The sequence below is a fragment of the Lutra lutra genome, chromosome 2 (genome assembly GCF_902655055.1).
Source record: "Lutra lutra chromosome 2, mLutLut1.2, whole genome shotgun sequence".
Classification (NCBI taxonomy): domain Eukaryota; kingdom Metazoa; phylum Chordata; class Mammalia; order Carnivora; family Mustelidae; genus Lutra; species Lutra lutra.
In genome coordinates, this window is record NC_062279.1 from 22521493 (window position 1) to 22548350 (window position 26858).

The 26858-nt window shown below is 34.7% G+C and overlaps 1 protein-coding gene across 3 annotated transcripts in view; it reads left to right on the plus strand.

The window, feature by feature from the left end:
• Positions 1-26858, plus strand: part of TUSC3 (tumor suppressor candidate 3) — a 251700-nt gene that overhangs the window by 211330 nt on the left and 13512 nt on the right. For all 3 annotated transcript variants that reach the window (XM_047715981.1, XM_047716000.1, XM_047715990.1), the window contains exons 7-8: positions 5763-5826; positions 23860-23934. In XM_047715981.1, the coding sequence (XP_047571937.1) occupies positions 5763-5826; positions 23860-23934 (139 nt within the window). The remainder of the gene's footprint in view (positions 1-5762; positions 5827-23859; positions 23935-26858) is intronic.

Below are 26858 nucleotides of genomic sequence, written 5' to 3' on the forward strand. Positions count from 1 at the left end.
AGATAGTGTATCTTAACAGTTTAAAAGACTTCTTTCCTGGACATTAGAATTCCCAGAAAGAAACTGAAAAGGAAATACTAAAGATTATTCCATTTTAGTGTTCTGTGTACTTTAGCACACAAAGGAGACTCAGGACAATAATGTCATTACTGCATTCCTACTAGCATATGTATTTTGAAATATCATCTTACTTCTTTAGAATTATATCCTAAAAAAAATGATCGATTCTATCATATACAAAAAATAGATCCCTCATTCTACCTAGGCTTCAATCAGGAAAGCAATTGTTCTTCTACTGCCGACTCTTAAATAGCCAAGATTAATTTCAAAGACAAAATTTTAAAAGTACTGAGGCAATTCTTTTGACTTCTTGGAAGTGCTGTCAAAGAAAATATAGTATTTTCATTCTACTTTTTTTATGTTGGTAAAAATGGTGATTCCTTTTCTTGCTAATGCAATACTTCTTTTGCAGAGAGTAAGAATCATATACTAGACAGTTGAGTCTATCGCTTAAGATTATCTTAAATTTTATGTGTCTGTTGTTCTTGTACTAGGATTAAGGGACTGAACAAAGCTAAAAGGATTCATATAAGTAATTTTTTGCAATATGTACAAAAAGGGGGAAAGAAAATGGACAGGAAGGAAATTTACATGTTGTTTAAGTGAAAGTACATGAAAAAAATGGACAGAAAAAATTCATGTAGTTGCTGAAAGATAATCCCAGCAGTGTTTCTTCTAGCAGTTGACAAGTTCTTGGTTCATTACACAACCACGTATTTTAAAATGAAAGATGGAACCAAAAGCACTTTTGTGGATTTGACCTTTGAGCTGAGACAGATTGCCATTGGGTTAACACCCAATATCCAATCTTCATGCATTTGCCATTTTCTTGGTGTTATAAATGACTCACTTAAAATAAGTTACATTTTTAATATTCAAAACCACTTATATCTCCCTGGGATTGGTTTAAGTACACTTTTGGTTTTTTCCCAGCAAGACACATATGCCAAAGCAAATAGATACCAATATATATTTTATCAGTGAATAAGGGAGAGACAACTAATTTGAATCCTTTGCATTACTGTCTTCAGAAGAGTTATTTCCTGGCTTATATAGGTTAGTGAAGAACTTTTTGTGTTGTGCTTATGTTACTTGGTTTTGCTCCAAAGCCCATTTAACTGCAACAGTCTGTTCAGGTTCATCAAACTGGTTGGTTGTTTAGATCTTGCTTTTGCTCCAAGGCAGGTAATTTTAATATCAGCTTGGAAGTTTAAAAAATATTTATTCACTGACAGGGAGAATTTAACCCAGACATAATCTACTGTTAATTGACTACCAATGGACATAAAATCAATGGCCATTATGTTCATCTGTGAGTCACATATCTAAGTAAAATGTTGAAATTCATTTGAATTTTAGACAACTAATCGTAATAATAATAACACTTATTGACTGCTTAGTGGGTTTTAGGCCTGATACTAAGTATTTCACATGTATTAGCTCATTTACTTCTCACTTTTTTTTTTTTTCCCAGCTGGAAATAGTTGTTTCCAGTTGAACCCTTTGAGGCTTAGAGTAATTTTGCTCAAGGTCACATTTGTGGCAGATCCAGGATAGGAATTCCAACTCAGGCATTTGGATTGAAATTTGGATTGAAACTACCATACTATCCTGTTTTCTTGATATAATCAATTTCAGTGTCTTTCGTCTTCACATTAGGAAACTTAGACCCAAATGATTGAATTGACTGAGATTAACAGCTAGTTTCTTAAATTGAATGGAGATGATCAGCACTAGAAAACAAGACTCCTGACTCTGAGTTCAGTGTACTTTTCATTACAAAAGCTTCTTTCTCGGACAACAAACTGTTGGTTCACACTAACCAGTTATTTTCAGAATATTTAAGTGTATAAAGAACTGCTTAACGACTACTCAGTACCAACACAGTTTTAAACAATATTGAAAAGGCAGAGAATGACAGATAACATTTTCCCAAGAATTTAGGATTAAGTGGAATGAGGTTCCTTTTATCTACTGACCTATACTATATTTAGCTTAATTTCTATTTCCTTTTCTGATACTCTTCTATAAGAGGTATTAGAACCACTATATTAAACAAAACATACTATTTTTTTATTTTCAAGCATGATACTTGAAATTAAGAGAAAAGTGTTATTCATATATATTATTTACTTATATTATGCTATGCAAAATTCAAATCCTTTAATTTTTCTTCTTAATAAAATTGGTCATTAGGTGATGTCATGGTAATGAACTTTCCAATAATTTTTATGAGCCAGTCTTTCATTTGATTTTTAACTTATATGCTCTATAAATAAGTGTTCGATGAACTGGTCAAGGGAAGAATATATTTATGGTTTGTTAAAACATTTTATCTCTATGGAAAAGATAGATATGTATCGAGTATCTAAGACTATGCAGATTTCCTTCTTATCCATTCATCATTCTATAACTGTGTTGTCCATATATAGCTAGGATGAATTTATCATTAGTTACTAATACTTCCCTTATCAGAATTGGTAAAAATCAGAAAGGGAAAAGATATTAATCATGCTAAAGCTACAAAAGAATTTATTATTTGATGTTTCTGTCAAAGGTTTTTTTTTTTTTAAAGATTTTATTTATTTATTTGACAAAGATCACAAGTAGGCAGAGAGGCAGGCAGAGAGCTCAATGCGGGGCTCGATCCCAGAACCCTGGGATCATGACGTGAGCTGAAGGCAGAGGCTTTAACCCACTGAGCCACCCAGGCGCCCCTGTCAAAGGATTTTGAAAGTGTGTGCATTAAATACAATATTTTAAGACCACCTTAAAAATCAAGCACTTTAGTTCATTTTAATTGATTAAGTCATTGCTTTGGGTGGCCCCATAAATTAAAGATAACTATTTCTAAGGTCAACGCCCAGGCCTTTGCAAAGTCTGTGTTTGTATATTTCCTTATTATTTGTGTTTGTATTCTTGTGTTAGCTCTCAATGGCTTTTAGTATGTGCCAATAATCTTTCTGTTTACTTAGGTAGACAAACAGTGTTCTCACAGTTTGAATGTGTTAAGTCATGAAAACTTAGTTTTTTTGGGGGGGTTAGTTGTTTTCTGTTTTGTTATGCTTGGTCCCCATTGCCTAAATTAATACCTGGTACATAAGAATTTTTCAGTAAAAATTTATCTAATGCATTCTACTTTATTAAATCCTGAAGTCTTTCAGGGTATCTGGTCTTAAAATTAAAATTAGTACAGGTTCCTATCATCTTTTTAAAATATCAGTTCAACACACTAAATTTACCCATGTAAATAATTTCTGAATGGCGTGATACAAATAGTTTCAAATAGAGACTTTAAAATGATAGGACCTTAATTATTTTTGACTGTGTACTACAAAGAAAGCCAGGTGTTGTGCTAATTACTTACCATGACATTATCTTACTTTTTAGGACAATATTTTGAGGAATATCTTCCTAATCCTATTAAAGCTGTGAGGTTAAGTAATTTGTTCAAGATAACACAGCAAGTAGCAGTTTCAGGACTGTCTCCAAGCCTTTACTCTGTATTGCCTCATGTAGACAAGAAGTAAGCCCACATGTATTATAGATCGGATAGAGTGAAGTAAGTCTTTAAGGATCAACTTCAGATTTTTGTTTTTAGTCTAGCTGTATTTTTTTAATTAGAGAGAATGTAGATTCTTTGGAATTGTGATTACAAGCAGATAATACATTATATCATACAATATTTTCCTTACACACTTAAGAATTGAAGGATTCTGAGTAGGATAGTGATAGAGTCTCAGTTTTAGCAGGATTAATCTGGTTAGCAAATAGACTTTAGGGCAGAGGCAGGGAGAAGAAAGGAGGATATTGCAATAATCTCTGCAAGAGATGGTGACTGCTTAGACCAGGCAATAAGTCTTGGCCTTTATCCTTGAGAACTTTTTTTTTTTTTTTTAAGATCTATTTATTTTAGAGGGAGAGAATGTGAGCCAGCAGGGGGTTGGGGGGCAGAGGGAAAGAGGGAAAGAAGCAGACACTCCGCTGAGCAAGGAGCCTGACGTGAGGCTCAGTTGCACTTCACTGAGTCACCCAGGAGCCCTCCATGGGCACTTTTACTAGTGCTTCCTGGAAGTAGTTACAACTGGTTAAATTTGGAGTGGATTTTGAAAGTAGAGTCAGTGTATTTTCCAAATGAGTAGAAAGAGAGGAAGAGAGGAGGAAGGAGAGAAGAATAGACTAAGATGATTCCAAGATTTTGGCTTAAACAACTGGAAAAATTATGTTGCCAATTCTGGAATAGAATCAAAGCTTTGGTTTGGACCACTTTAAGTCTTAGACTTTCAAGTGGAGTACATTAGTGAAAACTATTAGAATACCAAGTCTCTTTTAGTCAGTTTGCTTGAAGCTGGGCTTAAAGGACATAACTAAACATATCTTTGGGGGCGCCTGGGTGGCTCAGTGGGTTAAGCCGCTGCCTTCGGCTCAGGTCATGATCTCAGGGTCCTGGGATCGAGCCCCGCGTCGGGCTCTCTGCTCGGCAGGGAGCCTGCTTCCTCCTCTCTCTCTGCCTGCCTCTCTGCCTGCTTGTGATCTCTCTCTGTCAAATTAAAAAAAAAAAAAAAATCTTTAAACATATCTTTGGATAAGACAGCTGCCCTATGAATTACTGATATTAGAGATGGAAACTTATGATATTAGAGATGGAAATTTATGACAAAACAGAAGACTTTATATACTTCACAAAAATCATAGAAATCATCTAATTCCATTCCTGATTTCATAGATGAAGGGATATGGAGTTTCTGAGAAATTTGGTAACATGTCCAAGATCAAGGCCAAGAAAGAGTAATTTTCTAATTTGTAGTTACTCTTTATAAGAACATGCTTTAGGTATGCTTTCATCCATATTTATTGTCAAAAATAAAAACAAAAGATTTTGAGAGAACCAAAAGGGTCCTCTCAAATGATAATTATGCTTCACATGTGGTGTTAAAATTGAGGACATTGGTTTATATTATAGATGTTATTTTTTTCTCCAAAAATTTTTTTTAATAATCAGAAAACCTAGAAAATGATGTGTATTTATAACAACTGCATAGCAGTTAATTTTCATAAGAGGTTAACAGCAGAAATAATGTGAGTCAGTTTTTTAAGCAGTAAAATATCCTAGATGGAGATTTGTCTCATATTTTCTGTAATTGATTGGCATCAACTATTAATAGTTCTTACTAGGTATGGAAAACTGTACATTTCTCAGTGTGGTAACAGTTTTATTTTTTTAAAGGCCAATTTAAATGCTCTAATGGAATGAATAAATTTATAAAGCTATCTTATTTTAAAACTCTGATAATGGGGAAAAGAGCAATTTAATATTTGGTAGTCATTTTTTCCTTAAAGATAAACTTAGTTGCTCTAATTTGTATCTTATATCTTCAGTAACTGTGGAGCAATCATTAAATTATATGCTTGTGTTTGTAGTAAACCTTTTAAGGAATTATATTAAATTTACTTTTGATATTAAGTTGCTTTCTACAAATTACAGTAATTTCAACAAACATATTCATCTGTTATTTCTAGTTAATTATTTTATTCAAAAGAATTAGAAACAGGAGTTTAGATTTTTCTATTATTTCCCTTCATGGTATAAAATTAAATATACAAAAAAAAAAAAAAAGGAAGGGAGGAAAGAAAAAAAAAACTTACGAAAAGATCTGCTTTTCTCTAGATTGTAATTTTTGTTTCTTTGTCTTGTTTTATAGAGCTACATTCACGGAAGCAGCCAAGCTCAGTTCGTGGCAGAGTCACACATTATTCTGGTACTAAGTATCCTTTAAAATACTGATGGATTGAAAAGGACAGAAGTTGCATGCTATCAAACTGACTTTTTTTCATAGCAGTAATTATCAAGATTTTAAAGTCATGAAATTTTGAACTTTACTATGTTACTTTCTAGTTCCTATGCCAATTATTTATTATTTAATTTTGCTTTTATCCTGAGTCATTAACAACCTATAATTTTCTCTTTTTTTTTACTGACTGTTGAATTGCAAAGTATAGCTTTTGCTCTGCTTTGGTTATCTTTGACTAACATCTTTTTGTGGAGTTTGTGTGGCTTTACTTTAAAGGGTCCTAACGGAGAAAAACGTGTCCTAAAATATAAAAAGCACAATTTTAAAATACTATCTTAATACTGATTACCTTAAATAGTATGGTAAGTCAGAAAAGGGAGATTTAAGATGGTTAGACATGTCTTTTTGGAACATAGCAGACTAAATGTTATAAATCAGATAATGGAGTACAATTTATGGTTTGGTGGTAGAAGGGCAAAGAAGACAGAATAGAACAGGAAAGAGGTTAAGTTTAAAGTGTCTAATTAAAACCAAACTCTGAATATTCTTGAATGAAATAAAGTTACTCTTGGGGTAAATAACTGTATTTTGGGGGAACACTAATGTGTGTTTTGAGAAATATTTGAAGTTTAAATTTATAATGTTGAATATATTGAGTCATCATCAGGATTTAAAGTGTGCCTATATAATTGTTTATAAAATTTGATTACTTTCCCGGTTACCAAGATTCATATTCAACTGAAGTAATCTAGAACAAATTTTTAGTATTTTATATAATCAGAGCTATTTAAACCTTTAAGGAATCTTAGAACTCATCTAGGTCCAAACCTCATTTCATAGGTAGGAAAACTAAAACCTACAAAATTTAATTGACTTGTTTTAAGTTGAAGGAAGAACTAGGATTAGAATTCCCTTTTCTTTGTTATGGTCTATCAGTTAAGTTTTATATATGTTATTATGTTCTATGACACAGGATTTCATGAATAAATGTCAGTCATTCCATCTTGAAGTTTTTGTTTTTAATCGAGAAGGAAACGACTTTAATATCATTAAGGTTTTTGTATTTCTCTACCTTATAATATGCATTCTTTAAATTCACCCGCAAGTATGTATTTTCTACCTTCAGCTTTTTAAGCAATCTATTTTGTTTGCGTAGTATGTTCTGGACAGTGTGTCAGGTGTTAGTATATACTGAGTCTTTGATTAATTATAGTGGAGGAGAGGGGTAGGAGTGCTTAAAGCACTTCCAATTCTCAAGAAGCTCACAAATTTTCTCATTTATAAAACCAGGATTAGCAAAGTAACCACATAGCATTTGGGGGCTATTTTGGGGTTTCTTTTTTCCCCTTTTACTTTCCCATGAGTTCTGAATTCATATTTCTTCCACCCTTTACACATACTTGTATGAGTATGGGGAATTGTGCATCTTCAGCCCATTTTTTTGCTTGCATGTATTTAATTACCTGTGTGCTTTAATAAGAAGCTCTACTGGATTTATGTTTTTGCTGTAGTTTGTCTCATAGATTAAAATCAGAAATATCAGTATTTTAATTAACATTCTCGAGTTTTGTGGTCTTGATCAGTAAGTGGCAGGTTTCTCTTTTCTAACTTTAATACAATAAGAAATTCATACTTTATGCACATCAGAGGTGTCTTGGGTGAGAAAATGAAATCCAGGTCTATGTATTGGAACATCTCTTTCTCCTTATCGGAAAATAAAGGAAGACCATCTTTACTCTTTACTTATCTCTACATTTTATAGATGTATTTATGAAGCAAAATACATTTGTGTTGAAGCACATTGGTAGGAAACCAACTATTACAGGTGACATTTTAGCTCTTATTTATATATTGTAGGCTTTTATTTTCTATCCTTATTTCAATACATGAAACAGCATTTTAGCCATGTACTTTCTTCAAAGCAGCTAGTCTATGAAACACATCAGGAGTACCTAGCAAAAACTATGTTGAGACCATCATTGTATGGCAGGAATTCTCCAGGGTTTCATTTCATGGCTCACTGACATCAAGCTGAGATTTAGGATGCAAAGAAATTGTACAAGCAATATGAAGGCTTCCATATAGATTTTTAACAGTAATATGTAACAGATTTAAAAGTGCTTATTCTCTGTATGCTACCAGTAGTTACTTACTGCTTTCTTCTCCTGGTTTGTTTGTTGTAAGGTAACTGAGAAAATGTCTTTTAAAATGGTGGACTCATCAAAACTACTGATGAAAGGGGCATCTGGGTGGCTCAGTGGGTTAAAGCCTCTGCCCTCAGCTCAGGTCATGATCCCAGGATCCTGGGGTCGAGCCCCACATCGGGCTCTCTGCTGGGCGGGGGCCTGCTTCCTCCTCTCTCTATGCCGGCTTCTCTGCCTACTTGTGATCTCTGTCAAATAAATAAATAAATAATCTTTAAAAAAAAAACTACTGGTGAAATTTTAAAAGTAGCCGAAATAATAATTTCTGCTTTTACTTTCACTTGGCAGACTCTGATATTTTTTTAAACTTACCATGTATTTTTTTTTTTTGTAATTTGCATGTGTATGTTTTCCTTTTTACAAAAAGAAAGGAAGGAAGGAAGGAAGGAAGGAAGGAAGGAAGGAAGGAAGGAAGGAAGGAAAAATCCCGTAAATTCCAGACGGTCACTTCTTGTTCATCTAGAGAGAATACGCCTGCTCTTTGTTTTTCTCCTTCTGATTTAGTAAGCCAAATCATTAGATGCAATTGCTGTATGCAAAATTTTGCTGGAAAAAAACTAAGAACAGATGGAATCATTTGATGTCATAGGCTATAGATTCATATTTACTAAAAATAAGATTTTTCTCCCCATTAGTGTTTTATTTTCTCAGTACCTTCTTTAAGAAAAAAACAAAAAGCAGTCCTAAGTAGCTCATGAGAGAAAACTATATAAAAAGGAGAACACATTTTAATATGGAATATATGAACTAAGAATAACTTTATGTAATCCTTTTATTTTTCCTAGTAAAAATTCATTGTTACTTATTTTTCATTCAGTTGTATTTCAATATCTGATGCAAATGTAAAATATTTGCTGTTTACAAGAAGGTAGACTGATAGAAAAATAATTGTAATTTAGTGTGACAAATGTTATAATGAGTGCTTGGAAGCTCAAAAGGAAGAGCAACTCACTGCCTAGAGAACTTGCACTGACTTTTCAGCTGGTTTTGGTACAGTGGAAAAAGGAGTTTCCCAGACAGAGAATGAATGAGAATATTCTAGTTAGGAGGTCGAGCAGGTACAAAAACATAAAATGAGAGAGAATATTCACAAATGCTTAAGAGCAGATTGATGAAAGGTTACTTTGGATGCATAATGAAAATCTTCCCATACCTTGCTAAGAAATTTGAACCTTAAGTGAATTCACCAAGATGTGGTCTATTTGTGCTAGCAGATACAGGATACAGGAGTTCTAGGACTGGCTTTTAACTTTTTTAAAACTCTGATCTATTCCTTAGTTCTCTACATCCTTCAAGTTCTAGGGTCTCAAGATGATGACATAAACATCTTTTCAAAGTAAAAATGCTAATATAAAAGACAAAGGGTACACTAGCAATAATTTAAATATATATATATATATATACACACACACATATATGTGTACACACACACACACACACACTTAGGTCACATTTGCTTTTCCTATGAGAAATACATTTGTTTTCCACTTATTATGAATGAATATTATTTCACTTTGCATTTGTTTTCAATCTGTGATAGAAAGCAAATGTTTTAGTATGTTATATCAAAGGAAAAACATACTACATAAAAAAATGGATGCAAATTGAAGATAATTTTAGATTTAGAGCTCTGTAAGTCTTCTTAATATGCTAACATTTTTTTCAACATCTGCTCTCATTTAGCTTTCAATTGACAGCCTTCATTCTCTTCCTAGGAGCAACAGTAAACCTAACATCATGTACAACTGAGAATGGATCATAATATAGTACAAATGTATTTGCTACCTGTTTAGTAGGATGCGCAGTGCCTCTGGGTGCTGCATATAATTTATACAAATAGCAGCTTCCGTTTTATGTGGAATTCTGTCAATATTTTGACTTTTTAAGCAGTAAAAGCTGACAGATTTAGCAGAGAAACTCAGGTGTGCATTGCTATGACATTACTCAATACAAAGTGAAAGTAATACATGAAGTAGACTAGGACGTGTGTGTGTGTGTGTGTGTGTGTGTGTGTGTAGGCACAGGCATTAGGAAACTCAGAACAACAGAAAAAGTCTCAAAAACGTAGTTCATCCACCGCTTGGGACTCTTCAGTAAGACAGCCAAAATGGCTACACTCACAGTTTAATGGCAGAAAATCAACTGTTTAATCCAGAGTTGAACATAGAAACTCTCAGATTAGTGCTGAGTCATTCAACCCTCTACTCAGTGAAGAAAGCCTTACACATCAAGTCTGACAGACCATCATCTAGCTTTTACCTCTTTCTAAAAGTTAATACTTCACCTAAAAATTATGTTACAGATTTTTTTTCCCAAATGGTGAGTCTTATGTAGGCCCTTTTCTAACCAAAACTTCCTGTCATTGATATGCAAAATGATATGATATTTAACTTAAGTTAAATAATAATTCTCAACACTCAAAGGCCTTAAATTAAAAAGGTATCTTTAAATAAAGAGAGGGAAAAAGGAAAGTTAGCTCTTTTAAGCCATTTTAGTTCATAATCTTAATTACAATCAAGTTTAAAGTAGGTTTGCAGCTTATTTTTTGGTAAAGCCTAGAAAACTCAAGTTTGCAGTAAATATTCTTAAGATAACACTTGTTTCTTGACCCTACTGCTTTCGAATAGAATATTTTACCTTGCGCTTATACACAACCATATATACTCATTCCTTTGCTTTTAAATCCTATTTTGGGGTTGTATGCTCTGTATTTACTAAGTTCTCAGATTTATTTTCAAGTAAATAAAACTAACTTCCTCTCAGATATAACAGTTTATACTGCCTTTTGCACTACCTTGGATTCTGTGTAACACAGTTGACAACTAGTACCAATGAGTTCCAAATCCAGTCTGTCTACTATTTTAGTAAATAAAGTTCTATTGGAACATAGGCACACCTATTCATTTCTGTATTGTCTTGATTACTTTGCACTATAACAGCAGTGTTAAGTAGTAGCCATACGTCATACAGCTTACAGAGAGTTCATATAGTTGTATTTATCAAATTTATAGTTGAACCTTGAACAGTGTGTGTGTTAGGGTTGCTGACACCCCCCCCCCCCCCCGCCACATACACACACATTTAGAAATCCACATAATTATTTTTTTCTTCTCAAAAATTAAGAGCATGCTGTTAACTGGAAGTCTTACTGATAGCAAATAATCATACCGTATTTTTAAATACTATATGTATTATATACTGTTTCTTACAAATAAAGCTCAAGTAAAGAAAATACTAAGAAAATCATAAAAAGAAAGTACATTTATAATACTGTACTAGAGTAACAAAAAAAATTTGCATACAAGTGGACCCCAGCAGTTTAGACCTGTGGTTTTCAAGGTCAACTGTACTTTCTAGGCCTTTACAGAAAAATTCTGCAAATTACTGTTCAGTAGGATGTGGTAAGTAAAAAAAGCAAAAATCCCCAACCTTATGACCTCAAGATAGTTGCTGTTAACTTTCTTATCTTTCTCTGCATTTCCAGCTCTTTTGTTACTTTGCTCTTCTCTCATCATTTTCATCTATCCTTGTGATATCATCCTACCTTATTTCTCTTATGGTTTTTTGATTGGCAACTGTCACTTACTAGTTTGTGGCTTTGCATAAGTTATTCAGACCTCTCTGCTTCATTTTCCTTATTTGGAAACTGAAAAAAAGGTATCTGTCAAAGAGTTGTATGGCAATGAGTAAGAGGACAAGCAAAAACCTGCTGCCTTTTTGGGGATCTAACATTGTAGTGGCAGGAAAAAGACAGTAAGTAAATTTGTTTTTTTTTTAATTGAATGTGAAATTTCTTTCAAAAACAATGTTACAGAGAAAAAACAGGAAAAAGGAATGAGAGAGGTTAGAGGAGGCTTTTCTGATAAGACGTCATTTGAGCAGAAACTAAGAGGGAAGTGAATTTTGTGGATATTTGGGAGAAGAGCATTAAGCAGGGGAATATCAAGTACAAAGATGCCTAAGCAAAGAGATTTCGGTCTTGTTGGAAAAATAGCTAGTAGGACAAGAATAAGAGCAAACAAGAGCAGACACGTATAGGCTGTGGATCAGGATACAAATCATGTAGGGCCTAGAGGCCACTTTGAAATCTTGTTTATTCAGAGTGACATGGAAAGCTTTTAAATTGTTCTGAACAGAAGAGTGTCATTACCTGACTTAAAGATATTAAGAACAAGAATGTTTTTAAGATTTAAGGGAATTTCATAAGCAAGAAACAACCACAAATTCATAGGGAAAAATAATTTGCCACATTAAAATGACAACTATGCATAACAAAGCAATTTAAAAAAGAGAATGAGTTCAGCATCATGACAGTATGAGTTGTTCCTTTTGTCTTTTTTATTTACAAAATTGGACATTTGTAACCAAACAAAAGTACCTCAGCTCAATCCACCAGGATACCCCTCTGTACTCCCTATAGTGGTTGAACAGGATGTCAGAGAGGGCTGGATCCAAAGGAGTCTGTGAGCCTGTCCCATACCCACTTGCTGCCATCAGAAAAGGTAATGTGGAGAGTGAAAAACTAGTACACTGACCGGAGATAGAGTATTTTCGGGATCCAACCAGCCTGATGGGAGAAACTGGCAAACAGTCAGACAAGAACAGACAAGTTTTGGGGCAGAGAAAAAAAGAGGAAAACAAACCCAAGTTGGCCTTCTGTCCCAGGGCAACACTGCCACCTACTAGGCTTGGAGGGTGGGAAGCAACAGCAACTACATCTCTGGCAGAAGAAGAAGTGGAAAAGGAAAATGGTGAAGGACAGATTGCCTGGCAGTGCAGGCTGCAGAGACCAGCAAGACCCAGCTCCTGAGGAGGGACCTTATGACTGGGGAAAGGAAGAGTAAATGGAGAGAGGCAGACAAGAACATCAAGGGGTCTTACAAGTAAAGTGTTTCCTGCAGTAGGCTCCAGGATTTCAGCTAAAGGTCAGCCCAAAGACCTCTGGGATTTCCCCACTGGAGGATTCTCTTACTGGCCCAAGGGCACTCCCATAGCCCCAGGTGTTAAGTCCATACCTACTCAGACTTTGCCCCCAGCCTTTTTTTTCTTCTAAACATAGTTCTTTTTACAAGCCTGATCCCAAGGGTAGCAATGAAAGCCAGCTCCAGTAAGAAAGCCCAAAACTTGTGCTTTAGCACCACCTTCTGGAAAACAAAAGGTTTCTAATTGCCAGCCTGTTGAACTGTAACGAAGTGAACAAGAAAGGCATGTGCTACTTCAAATGGGACAGTAGAGGCACATTTCGTTAGATACTGAAAAATCACAGTAATAGGGTATCACAAAAAGGATAATTCTCAAGCAACCAAATCAAGGCATGGAATATTGTAATCTAACTGATAAAGAATTCAAAATTTCTTCATTACAATGAAGAAATTTAATTAGTTACAAGAAAACAGGCAATTCAGTGAGCTCAGGAATAAAATTAATGAACGAAGGGGTTCTTTACAAAGAGATTTAATTTTTTTAAAGATTTTATTTATTTATTTGACAGAGATCACAAGTAGGCAGAGAGGCAGGCAGAGAGAGAGAGGGAGAAGCAGGCTCCCCGCTGAGCAGAGAGCCCGACACGGGGCTCGATCCCAGAAACCCGGGATCATGACCTGAGCCGAAGGCAGAGGCTTTAACCCACTGAGCCACCCAGGTGCCCCAAAGAGATTTAAATTTTAAAAAAAGAATGAAACAAATTCCGGAGCTGAGAAACTTAATAAATGAGATAAAGTATACATTAGAAAGCATAGAAAACAGAGCACATCAGATGGAACAAAGAATAAGCAAGTTGGGGGATAGGAATTTAGAAATGACTCAGTTGGAATAATAGGGAACTATTATTTTTAAAAGTAAAAAAAAAAAAACCTAAAGATTATTACTCTATCAGATAAGCAAATATCAGAATAATTGTATACCAGAAGGAGAAGAGAGAGAGAAGGAGGCAGAGTTTATTTAGAGTAGTAATAGCTGAGAACTTCCTAAACATGGGAAAGAAACTAGACTTGTAAATCTACTAAGTTAAGGAGGCACCTTATTATCTCAATGCAAAAAGATCTCCAAGAAACTGTTAAAAATCATTTATAAAGAAATAATCTTAAAGGCAGCCAGGGGAAAAGGGAAAATAACCTAGAAAGGAACCCCCATTAAGCTCTCAATGCATTTCTCAGTAGAAACACTATAGGCCAGGATAGAGTAGAATGACATACTCAAAGTATTGAAAAAGTAAAGTTACCAGTCAAGTATACTTTATATCATAAAATTATCCTTCAAATATGAGAAAGGCTGAAGAAACTCTACACCACCAGATCTGTCTTATAAATAATGCTGAAAGAAGTTTTTCAAGTTGAAATAAAAAGATGCTAATTAGAAACACAGAAGAAATGAAAGTCCACAAATGTCTGATAAAGGTGAAAGAAATAGAAAACTGTAACTTTATATTAGAAAAGTATATTAACCACTTAATATAAAGGTTAAAGGAAAGAACTTTAAAAATAATTACAGCTACTGCAGTTTGTTAATGAATTCACAGCATAAAAAGAGCTGTTCTGTGACATCAAAAATAAAAAAGCTAAGGAGTGAAGGGTAGAACTTTTATACGTGAATCAAGAAGAGAAAGTTTTTCTTTTTTGTTTTCCTGCTGATAGCAACTTATCTGAGGTATTCTGTCTAAGCCTCATGATAACCACAAGTTAAAAATCCAGATACAGGAAACAAAAAATGGGGGAGGATTTAGGGGGGAGACTGAGCAAATTACTATGGAAAACCACAAATTTACAAAGAAACAGAGGGAAAAAGAAACATTGAAAATCCAAAAGACAAAAGATAAGATGGTGGTAGTAAGTCCTTAGATATCACTATTCATGCTAAATGTAAATGGATTGAAATCACCAATCAGAAGGCACAGACTAGCTGAACAGAATTTTTTAAAAAGCAAGACCCAAATATATGCTGCCTGTCAGAGACATTTCAGCTCTAAACACACACGTGGGCTCAATATAAAGAAATGGAAGGGGATCGTTCAAGCAAGTGTAAAACAAAAGGAAGTGGAACTACCCATACTTAGATTGGGCAAAATAGACTTCAGCCAAAAATGTTAGCAAGAGATAAAGTAGGTCATTATATAATGTTAAAAGGGTGAATACATCAAGAAGATACAATAATTGTAAATATATATGCACCAAACATACCAGAACAGCAAAATATATTCAGCAAATACTAACAGATCTGAATAGAGAAATTGAACACAATGCAGTAAGAGTAGGCAATTTCAGTAACCTAGAGTCAGCAATGTATAGACCTATCCAGATAGATCATCAACAGGAAAATGATAGAATTGGACCAAACTTTAGAAAAAATGGACACAGGACATTCCATCCAACAACATAAAACACATTCTCTTGTCAAGTGCACATGGAACATTCCCCAGGATAAATGATTTGATAGGACCCACAACACATATTAGCAAATTTAAGAAGACTGTAATCAAACAACTATCTTTTCTGGACCACAATGGTATAAAATTATAAATCAATAAGAGGTAATCTAGGAAATCTACGAATGTGAAAACTAAAAAACATATCTCTAAACAACCAATAGGTCAAAAAGAAATCAAAAAGGAAATTTAAAGACATCTTCAAACAAATGAAAATGGAAAATACAATATACCAAACTAATGGGATAAAGCCAAAGCAGTTCTGGGACTTAAGTTTATAGCAATCAATGCATATATTGAGAAATTATAATCTCAAGTAAACAACTTAACTTTACACCTCAAAAAACTAAAGAAAGAACAAATTAAACCCAAAGTTAACAGAAGAAAGGAAATAAGTACAAAGTAGAAAAAAATGAAATAAAGACCAGAAAATCAATAGAATGGACCAATAAAAAACTAAGAGTGGATTCTTCAAAAAGAAACAAAATAGACAAACATTTAGCTAAACCAAGAAAAAAAGACTCAAAATCAGAAATGAAAGTGGAGTTATTAGAATGGTTACTTCAGAAATATGTAGGATCATAACAGACTTCTATGAATAATTATATGCCAAAAAATTAGATAATTTAGAAGAAATGGATACATTCCTGGGAACATAACTTGCCAACACTGAATCAGGAAGAAAGAGAAAATATGAACAGATCAAATATTAATAAAAATATCCTATCTGTAATCAAAAACCTCCCAACACAGAAAACCCCAGAACCAAATGTCTTCACTGGAGAACTGTACCTAACACTTAAATAAGAATCAACACCAATCCTTCTCAATTCCACCAAAAAAAAAAAAAAAAAAAAAAAAAAAAGGAGTAGTAGAGAACACTTCAGATTCTATGAGGCCAGCATTACACTGATACTAATACTAAATAAGGACAGCACAACAAAAGAAAACTATAGACTAATATCCCTGGTGACTACAAATATAAAAGTTTGTCAACAAACTATCAGTAAACCAAATTCAAGAACACTTAAAAAGAATTATACGCCATAATGAAGTGGGGTTTAATCCTAGAATTCGAGGATGGTTCAACATGCAAATCAATAAATGTAGGACATAACATCAATAAAACGAAAGATAAAAATCATGTGTTCATTCTCAATAGATGCAGAAAAAGATCTGACAAAATACAACATCCTTTCATGATAAAAATCCTTAATGGGATTATACCTAATCCTTAATGGATTAGGTATATAGTCAGAACGTCAGAACATACCTTGGCATAATGAAAGCCATATAAAACATACCCAAAGCTAACACTGTATTTTTCTTTAAAGATTTTATTTATTTATTTGAGAGAGAAAGGAAGCAGAAGAAGAGGGAGGGTGAGGCAGACGGAGAAAGACTCCTGCTGAGCAGGGAGCCGGATGTGGGGCTCAGTCTCAGGACTCTCAGATCATGAGGTGAGCTGAAAGCAGATGGTTAACCGACTGAGCCACCCAGGTGCCCCACTAACATTGAAATTCAATGGAAAAAAAAAAAAATGAGAGCTTTTCCTCTAAGATCCACAACAAGACAAAGATGCCTACTCTCACCACGCTCATTCAGTACTATACTGGAAGTCCTAGCTAGAGCAATCAAGACACAGATATAGAAGGCATCTAAATTGGAAAGGAAGAAGTAATATTGTTGCTACTTGCAGATGATCTGAGCTTATATATATATCTATATCAGTACCAATAAAGAGAATCCCAAACTCTGAGCCAAAAAATTGTTGGCAACTAATCAACAATTTCAGTAAAGTTGGAGTATACAAAATCCAGTTGCAGAAAAGAGCTGCATTTTACACTAATGATGAAACATCTAAAAAAGAAATAAAACAATCTAATTTACAATAACATCAAAATTTTTAAAAATCTTAAGAATAAATTTAACCAAGAAAATGAAAAGTCTGTACAACAAAACTACAAGACTTTGCTGAAAGAAATCAAAACACAAACAAATAGAAATGCATTCTATGTTCATGGATCCAAAGAATATTATTAAAATGTCTATACTTCCCAAAGCCATCTACATACTCAATGCAATCCTCGTCAAAATGTAAAGGCATTCTTTACAGAAATAGAAGAGGTGCTCCTGGGTGGCTCAGTTGGTTAAGTGCTTGCCTTCAGCTCAGGTCACCATCCCAGGGTCCTGGGATCAAGCCCCACATCGGGCTCACTGCTCCATGGAAAGCCTGCTTTTCCCTCTCCTGCTATTGCTCCCCCTGCTTGTGCTTTCTCTCTCTGTATCAAATAAATAAATAATATCTTTTAAAAAAAAGAAAAGAGGGCACCTGGGTGGCTCAGTGGGTTAAGCTTCTGCCTTCAGCTCAGGTCATGATCTCAGGGTCCTGGGATCGAGGCCCGCATCGGGCTCTCTGCTCGGCGGGGAGCCTGCTTTCTCCTCTCTCTCTCTATGCCTGCCTCTCTGCATATTTGTTATCTCTCTCTCTCTCTGTTTCAAATAAATAAATAAAATCTTTTAAAAAATTAAAAAAAGAAAAGAAAAGAAAAAGAAATAGGAGAAACAATCCTAAAATTTGTTTTGAACCATAAAAGGCCACAAATAGCTAAAGCAGTCCTTGGGTAAAAGAACAAAACGAGAGGTACACTTCCAGATTTCAAACAATTCTTCGAAGCTATAGTAATAAAAGCAGTGTTGTACTGACACAAAAACAGACCCAGAGACCAAGGGAATAGAATAGAGAGCCCAAAATTAAACTTTGGCATATACAATCTATTAATATTTGACAAGGAACCCAAGAACATTCAGGAAAATACAGTCTCTTCAACACATGTCTCTTTTGCACATGCAGAACAATGAAATTGGACCCCTATCTTTGTGCCACCCACAAAAGTAAACCAAAATGAATTAAACATAAGATCTGGTACTATAAAACTCATAGGAGAAAACAAAGGGAAGAAGTTCATTGACAGCAGTCTTGATGGCAATGATTTTTTTGGATATGTCACCAAAAACACAACACAAGAAAAAAAAAGGGGGGGGGGGGACTACACCAAATTTAAAGGCTCTGCAAAGCCAAAGAAACAACAAGGAAAGGCAGCCTACAGAATGCAAGAAAGTTTTTGCAAACCCCACATATCAAATAAGGGGTTCATATCCAAATATATTAAGAACTCCTACAACTCAATTACAAAAAGCAACCTGATTAAAAAATGGGCAGAGGAACTCAACAGCCATTTTTCCAAAGAAGATGTGCAAATGCCAACAGATATATTAAAAGATGCTCAGCATCACCAGTCATCAGGGAAATGCAGATCAGCATCACCAGGAGATACCACCTCACTCTGTTATAATTTAAGTCTGTTATCAAAAAGATAAATAAATATTGGCAAGGCTATAGAGAAAAGAGAACCCTTGTGCTCTGCTGATGGGAATGTAAATTGGTGTGGCCACTATGAAAAAACAATATGGAGTTTCCTCAAAAAATTAAAAATAAAGCCACCATACAGTTCAGTAGTTGCACTTCTGGATATGTGTCCAAAACTACTTTAGATAGATACATGAACCCCTGTGTTTACTGCAGCATTATTTAGAATAGCCAGATATGGATGCAACCTAAGTGTCTGTTGATAGATGAATGGTTAAAAAAAGTTGATACACAAATATTGTTCAGCTACAAAAAAGTGGGATGTCTTGCTGTTTGCAACAACAGGGATGGAATTTGAGCACATTATGCTAAGTGAGATCAAAGAAAAGCAACTACTGTATGATATACGTGGAATTTTAAAAAGCCAAACTTGTCAAAACAGTAAAATGGTGGTTACCACAAGAGGGAGGAAGGTTGCTAAGACAGTGAAGAGTATGAAGTTAATAATGGGTAGTAAATAAACCATAGAGAATTAATGCACAGTGAAATGAATATAGACAACAGTGTTGTACTGTAATCGAATTTGCTTAGTTTAGACCTTAATTATTTCAAAAGGGTAATTATATAATATAGGTGATGATTATCACTACAATGGCAATCAAATTAAAATATATCAAATTAATACATTGTACCTCTTAAACTTACACAATGTCGTATGTCAGACATATTAAGGTTTTAATAATAAAAAAAGGAGAGAAGACGTCTATCTCATTGTAGTTAAGAGCAAATGGGCATTGGCTCAGACAGCCTTGGTCTGAATTCTGGCTCTCACACTACTTAACACCTTGTGCCAGTTATTAGTCTCTAATTTTCATTATCCCAATTTGTAAGTAAGAACTAAAACAGTACCCACCTCACAGCACCGTTAGAAGGCTTAATGAGAGAAATCCATGCACAGTGCTTAGCTCAGTTGCCTGCACATAGTTGAGGTAAATAAATGTTGGCTATTAGATTAAATACATACATACAAACATATAAAACAACACATAAAGGAAGAATCCAAATGTAACACTTCAACCAAATCACATCCAGAAAAAGAAAGCACCATACAAATTAACTTAAGAAAAATACAAATATGGGTAATAGAGTTATGGGGAAATGGGGAAAAAAAAGAGCAATATACAGAAGGTTAAACAAAGAGAGGAATCAACTTATCAAAGGATGCTCAGACTATTATTACAGATGGTCACCCATCAGTTTGGTAAAAGCAATAGTTCAGCAAAACTATTGATGAAATACAGGAAAAATACAGTGTGACTGTACCTTAGTAAACTTGAAAATACACATGCCGCCTCTTAAAAAAACTCTACCTGTAAGTGTAGATCTTATGGAAAATATTGCACATGTAAACAGATAACCTTGTAGGAATATTTATAATAGCAAACATTTGGGAACAATTGTGCATCAGTAATATAAAGCAATAAAATGTGGTATATGCTTAAGAAAATCCTATAATTCTGTCACAAATTGAATTTGATTATTGAAAAACAAGTCCAACAAGAAGCATATTACTCATGTAGTTTTCACATTGTAGCTTAACTCTTTGCAGAGGAAAAGTAGTAAAAAATGGCATGAAGAGCTTTTAATGGGGACTGGTTTTACTTGTGTAACCACAGTTAATATCCAATATTCTTTTGCCGAATAAAGAATACTTTTTCTCGACATTATATCTGTGTATAGGTATGTTTATAACATACATATATATGTGCAAATGAATGTTTATGTGTAAAATTTTATCCTGAATATATTTTTATATATGGCTATACTTTTATTAAAATTTTTAAGCATTTAATTTTGCAAAACTTCTTCCCCAGAAATAGAAATAGTCACATTTGCCCATGATTTTATTAGTGGAATTTCAGAAGCATTTGTAGTGATACTTATTTTACTTATAATATCTACATAAAATCATTTTAAATGTCATTTATGTTTTGAATATTTGCAAAAAGCATTTTGTTGGAGTTAAAATGATCTGGAATCCTTTGTGAATTTTCAGATCAAATGTGTATATTTAACTGTGTAGATTCAAATTGTACCTGAATGTAATAAAGAATGTTAAGGTGAATTACAAAGTAGAACTCAGACTTAAGGATTCCCTTAGCAGACAGAATCATTTAAGCCGCATAAACACGACTAAATTTAGCCCTTTTCAAAAACATAAGTGAAATTAACTCGCGACAGTTCTTACAAATGCCTCTGATAATTATAAAAGAAACTTGTCATCTTCCTAAAAATGGCATGAGAGATAATCACTCGTAACCAATCCCCTGCTATCTGGAAATCCCCACTATAATAACCAATCACTATAAAAGTCAGTAACTTCTTCATTTTTACTTTATAAGCCACTCAGTGACTTCATGTCCCTGAGGATTATATTAGTCCGTGAATTTGGGGAACCCTAGTTTAAAAATTGTTCTTGCACTCCCAATAAACTATTATTAAGTACTATTTATTGATTTGATGGTTTTAACTTTGTTATTACTAAATTTTGGCCAGATGTAACCAGAGAAGAATGAAACGGAAACCTAATTTAACTCTTTATTAAGGATCTATACAGTCACAGTAGTTTACTCCAATAAGCTAAGCAATAGAAATTCCCTACGTATGAGCAGTTTGAGTGATAGGAGCTTTTAATTTTTTTCCCCATAACTTTATAATTAGCATAGTCCTAGGACTCTAGGGTCAAGGGAATTTTTATCAGTGGATTGTCTAAAACATGTTAAGAATGAATCCTTTCAGGCCCCTGGGTGGCTCAGTGGGTTAAAGCCTCAGCCTTCGGCTCGGGTCATGATCCCAGGGTCCTGGGATCGAGCCCCACCTCAGGCTCTCTGCTCAGCGGGGAGCCTGCTTCCCCCTCTCTGTCTCTGCCTACCTCTCTGCCTGCTTGTGATCTCTGTCAAATAAATAAATAAAATCTTTAAAAAAAAAAAAAAAAGAAGAATGAATCCTTTCAGTCCACAGACTACCATACCATAAAATGAAATATTCGTTGTCTTACCTTACCCTTTTCAGGCTATCACGACATGATTGAAACTCAAGGAACTCAAATAATTACCAAAATTTCAATGGTTCTCAAACTATGTATCATGGTTCCCTAAAAGTTCAGTGGTAGTGTAAGATATATATGTGTTTTGGGCTTGGTTTGAGAATGGGAAGTGGGGGGGGGCTGGTGTTACATAGTGCTGATAGTGGCTTTTCTCTTGTATGCGGTAGGCTTCAAATCAAGGTTGGTTGGTTGGTTGGTTCTCTCCAGTAAGAATTCCATAAAGGATTGCTAAATAGAATAGATTGAAAACCACTCATATATAGAGAGAGGTTATTATAAGCATAAATACCTAACTGGAGAAGTCAGGTATTTATTGTTTTTAGAAGTTGGATAATATGGTCATGAAAGAAATTATTTTATAATTATTAACCAATACTTTGATATGATGGTTATGAAAATATAGTGGAAATATTTACCTGCAGAATTTTCCCTGACCTACTCCACTTAATTATATAGACAAAGCCAAATAATACTCGTTGAGCTTTCAATGTTTGGAGAAGACACTTAGGTGTATCCTGTACAACAGACTTACTGATGCTGGTTGTACATACATAGCAGTAGAAATGAATACAAGGAGACCATAATAGAGTTGAACAAATTAAGGAATTTCTGGCCTAGAATTTCTTTAGTTTTCTCAACCCATTATTTTTCAACCTGTTAGTCATTTGGGCAGAATACATAATAAATGTATTTACAGAGTTGATGAGTCTTAACATTAGTCCTTGTAAAACCTGTTTTAATAACATGACCAAGAATGTTCTTAAAAAAGTGAAATCTCGGGGCACCTGGGTGGCTCAGTGGGTTAAGCCTCTGCCTTTGGCTCAGGTCATGATCCCAGGGTCCTAGGATCAAGTCCCGCATCAGGCTCTCTGCTCAGCAGGGAGCCTGCTTCCCCCCTCTCTCTCTGCCTGCCTCTCAGCTTACTTGTGATCTCTGTCAAATAAATAAATAAAATCTTTAAAAAAAAAAGTGAAATCTATCATTTTCTAATCTCTGGCATCTTTCAGTGTGGTATGAATATATTCATCCTGCTGTAAGCAGACATTACAGAATTTTTGTGTTTATTCTTAAAATGTCAATTTAACTAAATTAAGATCCTGCTAAATTTGTGAGAGCATTTTATCACAATGTGTTTGTTGCTTTTGTAAGACTTGTAATTTGTAACAAGAACTTCCACATGACACAGTACTGGACCTTAATAAATATTTCTTTAAACAAGGTAATCTATGAAACAACACATGAAATGGAAGCCAAGAAAAGGAAAGCTATGCACACAAGCCCTGGGGAAAAAATCATAGTAAATATATTTTGTTTTTTCTCTGATTGCCGATGAAATGTGTCCCTGTGACTATAACTAGTACATAGCTTCCATCAATAATGTGAAATGGTGGGGCACCTAGGTGGCTCAGCGGCGGGTTAAAGCCTCTGCCTTCAGCTCAGGTCATGATCCCAGGGTCCTGGGATCAAGCCCCGCATCGGGCTCTCCGCTCGGCGGGGAGCCTGCTCCCCCCCCCCCCCCCTGCCTGTCTCTCTGCCTACTTGTGATCTCTGTCTTTCAGATAAATAAATAAAATCTTAAAAAATAATAATAATAATGTGAAATGGTGTAACTGATTTTGGAAATCCATTTAATTCCTAAATGCTAAGAAAATGAGTCCTGGAACTTAACATTTAGAGTTAGACCCTCAAAATCTCAGTTTCAAGTTACTTATTTTTTAAAATTAATCCATAGTCAAACACACGAAGAATGGTCATTTTGTGTTAGGTGGAGAGAGTTAAATCATATCTAGTCCTGTGTGCAGTTGTAACATTCCCATTCTGGAACAGAACACATGGTGTTCAGATCCAGAAAAATTAATAGATTTTATTTGCATGTATTTCTGCTGTTTCCTTGACAACTACTATAGATGCTGCTATCACCATGGGGATGGTTCTTCTAAATGAAGCGGCAACATCCAAGGGAGATGTTGGAAAAAGACGGAGTAAGTGTGTGTTGCTATTTTTGTAGTTTTGTTTTAATCTTAAGATTCATTTAAGTAAAATGGGAAATATATAAAAGCCCTTAATAAATTTCTAAAGAAATGTTCTGATATGAGAAAGGTTGGAGTTTGTTTTACTTTTTTCTAGTTCTTGGATGTGGGTGTACAAATACTTAAAATCGGTTTCTTCCAAAATGGGATTGGGTGATTTTCGGTGGAATTGCACATAAAGGCAAGCTGTCAGCCCTTGTCAGGGCTGCTCTGACCCGTGTCTACTGAAGCTGTATTCTCCATAGTAACGTCCACACTACAGGGAGACACACAATTCTGTGGTCAGAGTCTTCAGATTTTATTGGCAAATGCTGTGTTCCTTATTCTACAACAATCAGGTATTTCAAGGACTCACAGTTTTCAGTGTACAAAACACTGAAATAGAATACCTTCCGATTACTTTCAAATTTCTTTTAATCAACATTTAAAAAGTTATGTTTTGATCATGCCTTTTCCAGGCCCTACGCCTTTTCCAGTGGTATTCCAAGATTTACAAGTCCACAGATTTCCAGCATTATGGTTGTTTTTTTTTTTTTTTTTAAGATTTTAAGATTTCTTTTAGAAAGATTTAAGATTTCTTTTTAAGATTTTATTTATTTGAGAGAGAGAAAGCACCAGAGCAGGAAGGGTCAGAAGGAGCAGTAGACTCCCCACCCCTAAGTGGGGGAGAAGACCAATGTGGGACTCCATGCTGGGACTCCAGCGTCATGACCTGAGCCAAAGGTAGATGTTTAAGGGACTGAGCCACCCAGGCACCTTGTGTTTTCTAAGCATTGTGTTTCTAAGCAAGTTATCTACGTTTTATCCTTTGATGGAACTATTCCTTTCAGGGAGGTTGTAGAAAAAAAAATTCATATGTATGAAGTATTAGATTTTGACAAGACAAGGGAAGAACATGGGAGAAGAATCTACCCTTAGGAGCATAGGTTAGGAATGAAGACAGGACCTTAAATTTCCTGCCACAAACATTTTTTTTTTAATTATCAAGTTCTTATGTAATTTTATAATTAAACCCATAATTAAAATTTTTCCCAGTATGCTTAGCATTTCTGGAAACTTTTTAAACTTAGAATTTATGTGTGAGCAGCACAGGTATCTGAGAAAGACAATTTATTAAGAAGTTTAAAATAAAAATCCAGGGGCGCCTGGGTGGCTCAGTGAGTTAAGCCTCTGCCTTCGGCTCAGGTCATGATCTCAGGGTCCTGGAATCAAGACCCGCATCAGGCTCTCAGCTCAGCAGGGAGCCTGCTTCCTCCTCTCTCTCTGCCTGCCTCTCTGCCTGCTTGTGATCTCTCTCTGTCAAATAAATAAAATCTTTAAAAAATAAAATAAAATAAAAATCCAGACTTATTTTCTTCTTGGAGGTATTAGCTATGGTGACATGCATATAAATAAATCATAATGATTTCTAAATAGTTGTCTTAAGTGTTAAAATATTTTGAATATAGTATACAGTTTAGTCTGTCCTTTCTTTTCCCATGATGGTATCTATACACCATTGTAAAGAAACTACAAAAGAATCTAATGTATTATTTTTAGTTAAGCATTGTGCAGAATATCATTTTATGATACATCTTTTGAACAAACAATCTAATGTTCTTGGAATTGACAATGTTAATGAAGACATTTCTTATGTGATTATTATATATCCTATCTTATTAAGCTAAGTAATAGTAATAAATACACAAATTTTTTTATCTTATAACACCTGTGATATTGAGTTTATAAAATCACTACTTCCAGCTTCCCTCTTGGTAGATATTTTCCAACATATCATTCCAACACTCAGCATTGTCAAATTATTTATTCATGTGTAGTGTGAGAGAAAGAAGGAGACATGGGAAATATATTTTACAGTTACTCCTTTTTGATTTTTAATACAACTGCTCTGATTATTATTTCCCAGATCAGAATGATTCTGTATCATAGCATTTTCTTACAAGTATGTTACCTTATATGGGCTGCAGTGGTTCATTCAGTAATTACTAACTCCTCACTACTACTCACTCAGTTCCACTGCTCCCTTCCCTATATACAAGGACTTGAGTAGCCCTGTTTTGTTCCACTGCACAGCATCAAGTAAATATATTGTTTTACTTGATCACGTACTTTGAGCTTCATTTTCCACTGAGCACAACCAAAGTGGCAAAGCAACTAAAAGCTTCTGAAAATTTAAAACAAGAAAGGAAAGAATGAGTGTTTGATAAAAATACCAGATGTGGTAAGGTGTAAAATAAAGCATGAGGTAATCAGTTCTAGGTTTAGTAAGATTGTTGTAAGAAGTGATGCTGTTATTGTTGTATCTAGTGCCCGGTGTCTGTCACACTTGGATAGTTTACATGTTTTTATTTTTATTTTAATTTTTTTTTTAAAGATTTTATTTGTTAGAAAGAGAGAGAGAGGGAGCGAGCATGAGCACAGGCAGACAGAGTGGCAGGCAGAGGCAGAGGGAGAAGCAGGCTCCCCGCTGAGCAAGGAGCCCGATGTGGGACTCGATCCCAGGACGCTGGGATCATGACCTGAGCCGAAGGCAGCCGCTTAACCAACTGAGCCACCCAGGCGTCCCAGTTTACATGTTTTTAAAAAGGTGTTCTTCATTTGGGGATATTTAGCAACCTACTTTTTTACTTTATTTTCGGCCAGTATTAATTTGAAGTTCAACTGCATGAACTTTGTCTGAAATGGAATGTCACAGAGGCTACAGTTGAATGTTGTTAAGCTCTTGGGACTTTCAGCAATTTATACTCGAAACTGAAAGAATGATAATCCTACACTGTTGAAAGAAAACTGACAGATTTCTAGACCATTTTTTGACAGTGTCATAACTTATCCACTCCTTGATTTCCAGGATTGTAATTAAACCTGGTCTCAGACCT